This window comes from Littorina saxatilis, linkage group LG17 (assembly GCF_037325665.1).
Source record: "Littorina saxatilis isolate snail1 linkage group LG17, US_GU_Lsax_2.0, whole genome shotgun sequence".
Lineage (NCBI taxonomy): Eukaryota > Metazoa > Mollusca > Gastropoda > Littorinimorpha > Littorinidae > Littorina > Littorina saxatilis.
Genome location: NC_090261.1, coordinates 10811717 through 10823560, shown reverse-complemented (window position 1 = coordinate 10823560; position 11844 = coordinate 10811717). Strand labels below are relative to the sequence as shown.

The window sequence follows — 11844 nt, the reverse complement described above, 5'->3', positions numbered from 1 at the left end:
AAAAGTAACAGAGTCAAAATCAGAAATAAGCTTACATGAATTACATAAATAATGTTCAGGTGACAGTGAAATGCAAAAAACTAATCGGCCTTTGCCCAGCGCTCTCTCTCTCACCCGGTTCCCCCCAACACTGTCGTTTTCCCCCTTTGTTAAGTAACCTCTCCACCGCTCTCGCACCATCCGTCCCCCCCCCCCCCCCCTCACTCGCTGTGTCCCTTCCACACGGGACCTACCCAGAGAAGAGCATGGCGTGGTCAAACTTTGGCAGTTCCTTGTGCTTGGCCTTGATCCACTTGCTGAAGTCCAGCAGGGCCTGGTCAGTGTTGACCGACGCACGGCCATCGGCTGCCTCGCCCCTCCAGTCCACTAGCTTCTCCAGCCACCCCGAGTCCTCGCGAGTCTGAAACACATGACAACATGCTGTTTAGTAGTTTGAAGCATAAGGCAATTGGGGTGTTTTAGTACTGACTGAGTTTTGTTGGGTTGAAGTGTTCTCTGTTTTTACATTTAGTCAAGTTTTGACTAAATGTTTTAACATAGAGGGGGAATCGAGACGAGGGTCGTGGTGCATGTGTGTGTGTGTGTGTGTGTGTGTGTGTGTGTGTGTGTGTGTATGTGTGTGTGTGTTTGTATGTGTGTGTGTGTCTGTCTGTCTGTCTGTCTGTCTGTGTGTGTGTGTGTGTGTGTAGAGTGATTCAGAGTAAACTACTGGACCGATCTTTATGAAATTTGACATGAGAGTTCCTGGGTATAATATCCCCAGACGTTTTTTTAATTTTTTCGATAAATGTCTTTGATGACGTCATATCCGGCTTTTTGTAAAAGTTGAGGCGGCACTTCTTCTTCTTCTTCGTTCGTGGGCTGAAACTCCCACGTACACTCGTGTTTTTTGCACGAGTGGAATTTTACGTGTATGACCGTTTTTACCCCACCATTAAGGCAGCCATACGCCGCTTTCGGAGGAAGAGGCGGCACTGTCACACCCTCCTTTTTCAATCAAATTGATTGACATTTTGGCCAAGCAATCTTCGACGAAGGCCGGACTTTGGTATTGCATTTCAGTTTGGTGGCTTAAAAATTAATTAATGACTTTGGTCATTAAAAATCTAAAAATTGTATTTTTTTTAAAATAAAACGATCCAAATTTACGTTCATCTTATTCATCATTTCTTGATTTAAAAAAAATATACATATGTTATATTCGGATTAAAAACAAGCTCTGAAAATTAAAAATATAAAAACTATGATCAAAATCAAATTTCCGAAATCGATTTAAAAACAATTTCATCTTATTCCTTGTCGGTTCCTGATTCCAAAAACATATAGATATATGTTTGGATTAAAAACACGCTCAGAAAATTAAAACAAAGAGAGGTACAGAAAAGAGTACTATGCAGCACAGCGAAACCACTACCGCGCTAAAAAGGCTCGTCAGTTTTGCACGAGCGGCGGACTACTGTCGATTGTGAAAAAATGCAGTGCGTTCAGTTTCATTCTGTGAGTTTTACAGCTTGACTAAATGTAGTAATTTCGCCTTACGCGACTTGTTTTTCAACCAAATTGGATGAAAGTTTGGTCAAGTAATCTCCGACGAAGCCCGGACTTCGGTATTACATTTCAGCTTGGTGGCTTAAATATTAATTAATGACTTTGGTCATTAAAAATCTGAAAATTGTAAAAAAAATAATTTGTTTTATAAAACGATCCAAATTTACGTTCATCTTATTCTCCATCATTTTCTGATTCCAAAAACATATAAATATGTTATATTTGGATTAAAAACAAGCTCTGAAAATTAAAAATATAAAAACTATGATCAAAATTAAATTTTCGAAATCAATTTAAAAACACTTTCATCTTATTCCTTGTCGGTTCCTAAAAACATATAGATATGATATGTTTGGATTGAAAACACGCTCAGAAAGTTAAAACGAAGAGAGGTACAGAAAAGCGTGCTATCCTTCTCAGCGCAACTACTACCCCGCTCTTCTTGTCAATTTCACTGCCTTTGCCATGAGCGGTGGACTGACGATGCTACGAGTATACGGCCTTGCTGCGTTGCATTGCGTTCAGTTTCATTCTGTGAGTTCGACAGCTACTTGACTAAATATTGTATTTTCGCCTTACGCGACTTGTTTCGGTTGTTGTTCCCTCTTGACCAGAGTCAACCAATCAGCGTCCTGCATTCTCTCTGCAGCAAGGTGGCAAAGCAAAATGGCGACAGGAGGCTACGACAGTGTTGTTGACAGTCGTGTGACGTGCAGTGTCTGTCTGGAACCGTTCAAAGGAAGACATCCCAAACTGCTGCCGTGCTTTCATACGTTTTGCTCGCCCTGTCTCACCCAGCTGACCGAGAGACAGGTGTCACAGACACTCAAGGTAGGCCAAGGGAGCGAGCAGCCAGCGAACCAAAGCACAGGCACCTAATGGTTTTAGTTTAATTTGGCTCATGCTTGTCCAAATGTACTGCCTGTGTTGCTTGCTTTAGTGTGTTACGAGAATGTCTGGTTCCTTTATAGGAGAAGTACACTGCACCATGAAACTGAACAGTACAAAATGAATACCATGTAGATAATTTTACAACCGCTTGGTTATCTTCAGTAACAAACGTGCCAGCTCATTTTGAATATAATGTGCTCGTGATGGATGATCAAGGCAAGAATGAAAGGTATAAAATCCCTGTCACCCTGTACAAAATAATCATGTCACTTTATCGCGTGGCATATTCAAAGCTGACATTCAACAGTTCGTTTTAAAGATAACACGTCGAGGACGTAAACTTAGCCTGAAAGAGTGGCCTACTTACAGAATGCAAAGGTGTGTTGTTCGGGTTTACCTGGTGTAACTTATCTGCCAGCCGTGCGCAACATCAGATTTTTGTCCACCTGAAAGCAGTGATTTGTTAACCTGTTCATCCAGATAATGTTGTTGAAGAAAATGAGTAACGTTTTCTTCTTACATTTAGTCAAGTTATTAGTAAATGTTTTAACGTTGACGGGGAATCGAGATGAGGGTGTGGTGTATGTATGTGTGTGTGTGCGTGTATGTGTAGAGCGATTCAGAGAAAACTACTAGACCGATCTTCATGAAATTTTACATGAGAGTTCCTAGGTATAATATCCCCAGACGTTTTTTTTCTGTTTTTTTTTTTTTATTAGTTTCTTTGATGACGTCATATGCGGCTTTTTGTGACAGTTGAGGCCGCACTGTCACGCCCTCATGTTTCAACCAAATTGGTTGACATTTTGGTCAAGCAATCTTTTTCATCCTTATGACCTATCACAACATATTCTGGCAAATGGAAATGCTAGGCTTAGCAGACAAACATGTATTGCACACACAGACACACACACACACACGCACGCACGCACGCACGCACGCACGCACGCGCGCACACACACACATACACACAAACACACACACATACACAAACACAAACACACACACACACACACACACACACACACACACACACACAGGTGTCACTGTCAACAAAGGGAAAGCGGATGAATGACAAAAAGGATGCAAGGACAAAGCTAAAGTTTTAAGAGAATTGCTGTGGTAATAACTCTTCACAAATGTAAAATTAGTCTTTACAAACAACTGTACAGTCATAGTATTTGAATAAGGCTGTCATAACAAGTTGTTTTTTTTTACACATGCAAGTTTAACGGTCACCAGAGAGACAAGCATTGACATTAACATTGACCTTAACGGGTCAAGATAACCGACATGGGACATGGATACCGTCTCTGGGTCTGCACAAACAGTTGACCTGTGACCTACCCGGGCCGGATTCTAATCCGCGACCTTAAGTCACGCAAAACTGTTTGAAACCATACTGAGAGAGAGAGAGAGAGAGAGAGAGAGAGAGAGAGAGAGAGACAGACAGACAGAGAGAGGGAGAGAGAGCGTGGTGACACGGGGGTGGGACATGGATTAAGTCACGCAAAACTGTTTCAAACCATACTGAGAGAGAGAGAGAGAGAGAGAGAGAGAGAGAGAGAGAGAGAGGGGGGGGGAAGATGAAATAAATAATCAACGGTAGAAGAAAATCCGGTTGTACCCAGATAACAGAGTGCAAAAAGAAAACAAAAGAGACACACAAATGCTGGGGTTTACTGGAGTATAACACAGTTTATGAAAAAAAACCACACAAAAAAACCATTAAATAATATCACTAATCGTACAGTAAAATATCCTCCTCGAATCTGTCTTCCTTTTTGATGTACCTTATTTGGTTCATATTTTACGACAATTTGAAAATGAGTGGGCGCAAATGAGTTGCGTTTCTTTCGCCGGGTACTGTACACACCCATGCTTTGTAAAAGCTCCCATGCTTCGTGAATAAAGGTCCCAGGTCTCACGAGCACATTTCTTCGACGCAAAGTGTTAGCCTGAGACGTGCATCCTCATGCGAAACCTTTAGTTAGCCGCCTTTTGTGCTCATTTTTTCCTGGCCGGGTGTGTAAAGGCGTGTAAAGCTAATATCTTTCGTTTGTCTACCGTTAGAACAAAAACCTATGCCCAACAATTCCAAGCTACTCACCAGATTTGAGCTCAATTAACCCCAGAGTAGCCTACCAGAGATACAAATCTAAACAATAGACAGAGTGAAACTTATTACCAGTGTGAATGTTGGTTTCTGACCAGAAATGCAGATCTATCTCTGGCCGATTCATAGATTCAACCTACAAACTGCAGCCTCATCTGTGATCAGATGGCCAAGCAATGCGTGAAATCTTTTATTCTAAAGCCTTATGGCTCGTTTCGACAAGCATTAAACGGATGAAATTAACCACATGCAGTTTATTCTTCAGAAAAATGCACACAAAAAATGGGTTGGGTTCGGTGATTTGTACATAAGCGTCTTCCTCGCGATAGATTCGCTGATTATTTTGTCTTATGAAGCCGTCATCAACACGAACACAATGATTGCAGAAGCAAACTCTGTACCTACACGACCGAGACACAAGACTGATTATTTCACAGCTGCAATGTGAATAGAGAACAAAGACGTTTTGGATTTATAAGCTTACTCACGTCAGGTCTTCACTGACAAGCTAGGAACAGACGGAAAATTCCGAACAAAAGTAAATGACGTCAAAGTCTCTTTCGCTTTGCGTGTAACTTTGTCATGACGTATTTTTGTGTGACGCGTTCGGCTGTTCTATCAGGTCAATGGCTGCGTGTTGCCCCGCCGGTGTGAACTCCTCCTACGGCCAAGTCGTTTTTGTGGTTTATTTCGCATTTAGGTCCCAGGTAACATTATGAAGTTTTAATACGATCAATCGGACCTATTATCAAGTTAGTGTATCAACTTTTGAACGAACTGCGCCCAGTAGTTTCCCAGCAATAAGCTGTTAAGTCGAGAAAGACACACAGTCACACAGACACACAGACACACAATTAAAGTCTGCTGAGCCCTTGTACTAGCGTACTCGGGGATAAGGTGGTAACTACAGAAGACTCTTCACATAATTAAAATGTAGTCATTTCAAACAACTATTTGGGTAGTGGAAAAAGGCCGTTTTAATAGTTTTGTTTTTAAGTTTTTGTTTTTGAATCGATTGGGGGGGGGGGGCGGGGGGGGGGGGGCGGGGGGGGGGGGGGCCGGGGGAGGGGGGGGGTGGGGTTGGGGTGTAGGGACTACTGTTTAAATCTTAACACAACATGAATTTCAAAAATAATAAATAATGTCAAGGAATAATCGTGAATCGGTTTAAAAAAAATGCTAACGCACACCTTTGCGATTAAAATAATGTGATTAATATTCTTCATATTTTCGCTCTTATCTTTTAATCCAAAAAGGACATCTGTGACATTCAGATGAATTCTTTCGCCAATGTTTACGTAATATTTACATTTCAAAATATTTACCAATCCTTAGCATGGGTGGGCAATTTAAAGAATTTTTTTTTCAAACACATCAATTACATCCTTTGAATAGGTACACTTTTTATCAGCCTTCATATTCATTTAACACAATAAAATATTTGTCGGATAAATTTGGCAAAATAGTCCAATGGTTGCTGAATCCAATTCTTTTAATCAATTTCATAACCAAACTTTCTTCTCCAAAATCCCCCAGAACAGGGTGGGCTGTATTTTTTTCTCTTCGAGAACTTTTCGCATTTCTTTAACAGCCTCATGTGGGTTTTTTTTTTCAGTCTCCAAACCTCAGCGAGGACGATGGAAAGAAGAGTCACAAAGCTACACCTGTCAGTATCATCTGTCCCACCTGTCGTACCCCCACCCCTCTCCCTCCTGGTGGTGTGTCCCGTTTACAGGTAGAGCTATCTCTCTAACCCCCTCTCTCTCTCTCTCTCGCTCTCTCTCTCTCTCTCGCTCTCTCTCTCTCTCGCTCTCTCTCTCTCTCTCTCTCGCTCTTTCTCTCTCTCTCGCTCTCTCTCTCTCTCGCTCTCTCTCTCTCTCTCTCTCTCTCTCTCTCCCTCTCTCTCTCTCGCTCTCTCTCTCTCTCGCGCTCTCTCTCTCTCGCGCTCTCTCTCGCTCTCGCTCTCTCTCGCTCTCTCTCGCTCTCTCTCTCGCTCTCTCTCTCTCTCTCTCTCTCGCTCTCTCTCTCGCTCTCTCTCTCTCTCGCTCTCTCTCTCTCTCGCTCTCTCTCTCTCTCTCTCTCTCTCTCTCTCTCTCTCGCTCCGTTTTCTCTCTTTCTTTCTTGGGTTCTCTCTCTGTCTGTGTTTATTAATCTGTATCTCTGTTTATCTGTCTGTCTGTCTGTCTTTTTCTCTCTCTCTTACTCTCTCTCTCTCTCTCATCCTCCCTTCCCATGTGTGTGTGTGTGTGTGTGTGTGTGTGTGTGTGTGTGTGTGTGTGTGTGTGTGTGTGTGTGTGTGTGTGTGTGTGTGTGTGTGTGTGTGTGTGGCTAACTAATAATGATTTTGAAATTAACTTCATCGATGTCCGATTGTTCGTTCACTTGTGACTAGATCAGACGCAAGGTGCAAACTAATGCTCTTAGCTGAAGAAAAAAACTCCACGAGATTGATCTCAAGGAATGCACTAACTACGAGAAAACATCAAAAGAACAATTCACTCAAATGTATCTTCTTTTAACCCATCAATTATATGGATTTACCTTGGGTTTTTTCTTTTTCAGGGCAACTTTTATCTAGATCACGATGAAAAGCAGGCGATCAAACCTCAGCGCTATTTGTGTGACCTTTGTGAGGAAGGTCATGAAGCCAAACACACGTGCGCCGAGTGTTTGACCTACTTTTGTTCACGCTGTCAAAGAACGCACGACAAAATTTGCAAGAAAGCCCGAGTGTCTGGGGTGAACACCAAGCCTGCTGCTGACGGCAAGGAACAACCAGCCACAAACACCCACGTCGACCAAGTGGAGATGGAGAAGGTGCTGAAGAAACTGTCGGAACAGGAGAACAAGCTGGGACAGGAGCGGAGAGCCAGAGAACACGACATCCACGTCCGATACGTCACTTTGATGCGTCACGCCGGGGAAGCCCGTGACGAAAGCCTGGCAAGCCTCCGTGACGTCACACAGGCCATGAATGACGTCATACAGACTGACGTGGCAATGGCCCGTGATGCACTGGGCAGACAGAAACAGCGAGGCTCTGACAGCGTGACAGGTCAGCAGTCGTCAGGGTGTGCCGATGGCGTCATCAGTGAGACAAACCGACGCCGTTTTGAAGATTTACTGCAGAAAAATGAGGACTTGGACTTGCTAAACTACCAACTTGCAGAAATCTTCAGGGAGCCCTTAGTTCGGTCGATACGTAACTTCATGGGCAATGTCGACAACCAGGACCTACACAGGGACTCGGACAAGACCAAGTGTAACGCTCAAGCCAGCTATGACGCTTCCCTCAAAGAGAACACAGGCGGTGCCTTGTCATCCCAAGTGGAACAGCTGTCAGAAAAGTTCAGGCACAGCGAACAGTTGGTGTCGACGCTGCAAGCCCAGAACACACTTCTCTGCAGAGACCTGGCTTCCGTCCATGACAGAAACAACGCGCTCCTTGGTGACGTCACTGCTTTGAAGAAAGAAATGACGTCACTGAGAGACGAGGGCACCAACATTCGAGATGATGTCAGCACACTGCGATGCCTCGGAGACAAGACCTCTCTGTTGCGTCAGGAGAACCAGCAGCTCCGTACTGACTTGAACAGTCTTCAGGCTGACATCAAAAAACTTCAGGGAGGACAGAACACACTGAAAGCTGCACAGGACAAACTTCAGACAGAACAGAACACACTGAAAGCTGGCCAGGACAAACTTAAGACAGAACAGAGCACACTGAAAGCTGCACAGGGCAAACTTCAGACACAACAGAACACACTAAAAGCTGGCCAGGACAAACTTCAGACAGAACAGAGCACACTGAAAGCTGGCCAGGACAAACTCCAGACACAACAGAACACACTGAAAGCTGGCCAGGACAAACTTCAGACAGAACAGAACACACTGAAAGCTGGCCAGGACAAACTTCAGACAGAACAGAACACACTGAAAGCTGGCCAGGACAAACTTCAGACACAACAGAGCACACTGAAAGCTTGCCAGGACAAACTTCAGACAGAACAGAACACATTGAAAGCTGGCCAGGACAAACTTCAGACACAACAGAGCACACTGAAAGCTGGCCAGGACAAACTTAAGACAGAACAGAACACACTGAAAGCTGGCCAGGACAAACTTCAGACGGAACAGAACACGCTGAGAGCTGGCCAGGACAAACTTCAGACACAACAGAACACACTGAAAGCTGGCCAGGACAAACTTCAGACAGAACAGAACACGCTGAGAGCTGGCCAGGACAAACTTCAGACGGAACAGAACACGCTGAGAGCTGGCCAAGACAAACTTCAGAACACACTGAAAACTGCACAGGAGAAACTTCAGACAGAACAGAACACGCTGAAAGCTGCACATGACCAATTTTGGACCAGTCAGAACAAGTTGCAGGCCGATGTTGGAACTGTTCGCAGTGATGTTGGAAACCTGAAGCAGAACATCGCTAAACTTCGCACAGACATGACGTCATCTGAAGTCACTCTGACGAAGGCAAGGATGTCGGTGTCCTTTTTGGAGAATGAAATCAGTACGTATCCATACTTGATAGGTGTCGTAGATGTTAGATAGGGGTAGAGGTAGAGGTTACATGCCGAGTCTCAGTGATTATTTTTAATAAATTACACACCTCGTAATAATCACTGAGACGAGGTGTGTAACCTCTTTATTCCTCCTTTCTTCAGTTATTCAAAGAAAACAGGAGTTTTTGTGCGAAAGTTTGATCGAATCCGAATCACTCAAGCAGTCAACCTGCGCAGGCGATCGATTAATGCGCGGTTGTATAGTTCCGTGCAAATCATTCCATTCTGTTAACACTTCTTGTCAGTTTCCCTGTTTTAGACTAAAATCAAGTACACAGATATGCTGTTATTCTGCTGTGGCGGTAAAGGCAGATATTGTGTGTTCTGTTTATGTTTTAGTATCGTTTAGGATATAATGTTCTTTCGTCAAATGGGACTAGCAGACGAACTTTTGCACCCGTGTTCCAACGTTAATTACTGTATGAAGTTCAGTTTTCTGGGGAAAATAGTGTATGAAACCGCTTTATGTTGTTTAAATTGATGAGATGTGTGCATTTGGTTGCGTGTGATCTGTTTATAAAATGAAATATTGTTGAAAAATGACCGTCGGATTGCAGTCAGTGTTGTCGAAGAAACTGCGTTAAAAAGAAGGGGAACTACTCTTGTCGGCTAGAGTATGAGTTACTTGCCTTGGGAATTTGCTTGTGATGAACGGTTTGTGCACGGCAGATCTAGATTCAGAAAACAACCTAACTCATGGATTTTATATGGAGATTCATGTGTTCAGGCCTGTAGTTGTTAATTTAAATGCGGTATGTTTGTATTGTTTGCTCCAGAGATGTATATTTCGTACGTATAGAGCGTTCGGAACTTTTCAGTCGCAAAAGTAGTACTTACCAAAACAGAACAGCTTCTCAACCCATTGCACTATCGAGGATTCAGGCTGTTGCTGGCTCGTTATTTGTTTGGTTGTTGGGTCATTATCGAAAAATAACTAGCTCTACAAGTTTACAGAGGTAAAGAAGCAGAGGGGGGAATAACGAAAAATAACTAGCTTTACAAGTTTACAGAGGTAAAGAAGCAGAGAGGGGAATAAGTTGGCCTCTTTGTGTGTCTATGTGCGTGTTTAGGTGTCAGTGTTTGGGTGTGTGTTAAGAGAGAGAGAGAGAGAGAGAGAGAGAGAGAGAGAGAGAGAGAGAGAGAGAGAGAATTGAATTAAACTTTATTTAACAAGAGAGAGAGAGAGAGAAATAGAGAGAGAGAGAGAGAGAGAGAGAGTGTCAGTATACACGAGCGATTTAAATAGGCTATTAATTATACATATTTGCTAATAATTGAGTAAAAGGATCCTATCGATAACAAAGAATGCGTTATTTGCATGGGCTGGCTGTCATTCTCAGATTTACTCATGTTCATGTTCATGGTCGTGTTTCAGGCAAAGCCAGTGCACAAGTGACTTTTCATACCGTTCTATCCTCCAAGAAAACAACTGAGCAACCTGAAACACTGATCTGTGATTACATCGTATCCAATGTGGGTGGAGGCTACAACACAGAGACGGGCGTATTCACAGCTCCTGTGTCAGGCTGTTACTGCTTCATGGTCACTTCCTGTCCATATGACACAGATCTCAGTATAAAGGGCTGTCTTGAGATCATGCTGGACGACAAGCGTGTTGGCTACTTGTGTGCTACTGGTGAAGGTATGTGTGCATCACACACTGCAGTTCCTGTCCACGCGGGACAGGAAGTATGGCTGAGAACGTTTGGTGGAAGCGTTTTTTATGGTGGCTGCTGCACTACATTCACCGGGGTGCTCCTTCAGACTGACCTGTGAACAGTTCTACAGTCTGGAGACTTGTCCTGGGCGCTGACGTTGCATGGCTTTTGAAGCGGAGCTGATTCACAGTTGCTGATTATCTTGTGATGCCAGAAGAAAGTAGAGATCGATAGAGATACCTACGTAAGTCTGTGTGCTCTGACGATATGTGTTATACAGATAACAGCCAGTACAGCTAGTCCCCGTCAGCATTGGGTTTATTATCTTATGGCTTACCCAACCGTATTCCTTTGGGAAATAGAATAAGAATGTTAGCCGCATCCTGCTGCCCTTTTTAAGGCGCTGTTACAGTCGGATGTGTTCGCAGTGTGACTTATGTCAGTTTCCTGTGTACTGCAGCTTTCATAGTATGTACAGGGTGGTAAAAAAAGAAGCGCCCTTTTTGACTCACATGCGAAGCAAAAATGAGTCTATGTACTCACCCGAGTCGTCCGTCCGTCCGTCCGTCCGGAAAACTTTAACGTTGGATATTTCTTGGACACTATTAAGTCTATCAACACCTGATGTGGCCTGATGGTGTATGGTTACAAGATCTCAAAAAACATGTGCGGCAACTTGACCTCACTTCAAGTTCAAGGTCACAGGGGCCGTAATTGTTGTCTTAAAAACGACCATTTTTCACATTTTCGCATTTTTTTCTGAAGTTATCGAGAATGGCAACCTTAGCTATGTATGCTATACAGGGCAATGTAAGCCCTATCTTTGGACACCAGTTTGGTTGACCTTGCTTCAAGGTCAAGGTCGCAAGGGTCCTTTAAAGTTGGATTGTATACATAGTCTGAAGTGACCTTGACCTTGAACTATGGAAGGTAACTCTTCCAAATCTACATATGTGTGAGGGAAATACATTATACTTACAAAAGTGAGTCTATATACTCACCGACATCGTCCGCCTGTCCTTCCGGGCGTCCGGGCGTCCGTCCCCCCCCC

At 43.5% G+C, this 11844-nt stretch overlaps 2 protein-coding genes across 2 annotated transcripts in view; one reads left to right on the top strand and one right to left on the bottom strand.

Annotated features, from left to right (window-relative positions):
- LOC138952519 (A disintegrin and metalloproteinase with thrombospondin motifs like) overlaps positions 1-2186 on the bottom strand; it is a 15830-nt gene extending 13644 nt beyond the window's left edge. The window contains exons 1-2 of the mRNA XM_070324206.1: positions 2160-2186; positions 234-400 (exon numbers count right to left, since the gene is read on the bottom strand). Of these exons, the coding sequence (XP_070180307.1) occupies positions 234-400; positions 2160-2186 (194 nt within the window). The remainder of the gene's footprint in view (positions 1-233; positions 401-2159) is intronic.
- Positions 2187-2207: 21 nt separating this feature from the next.
- On the top strand, positions 2208-11154 carry LOC138953840 (flagellar attachment zone protein 1-like). Its single transcript, XM_070325800.1, has 4 exons — positions 2208-2379; positions 6171-6290; positions 7118-9083; positions 10511-11154. Exons 1-4 carry the CDS (start codon positions 2215-2217, stop codon positions 10909-10911), a joined length of 2652 nt encoding a protein of 883 aa, XP_070181901.1. The 5' UTR covers positions 2208-2214; the 3' UTR covers positions 10912-11154.
- The last annotated feature ends 690 nt before the right edge of the window (positions 11155-11844 follow it).

Bases quoted from the DNA above. Each gene is read 5' to 3' on its own strand.
- LOC138953840 (XM_070325800.1), top strand. From the start codon at position 2,215: ATGGCGACAGGAGGCTACGACAGTGTTGTTGACAGTCGTGTGACGTGC. The intron at 2,380-6,170 runs GTAGGCCAAGGG...TTTTTTTTTCAG, and splicing joins AGGTGTCACAGACACTCAAG to TCTCCAAACCTCAGCGAGGA. The intron at 6,291-7,117 runs GTAGAGCTATCT...TTTCTTTTTCAG, and splicing joins GTGGTGTGTCCCGTTTACAG to GGCAACTTTTATCTAGATCA.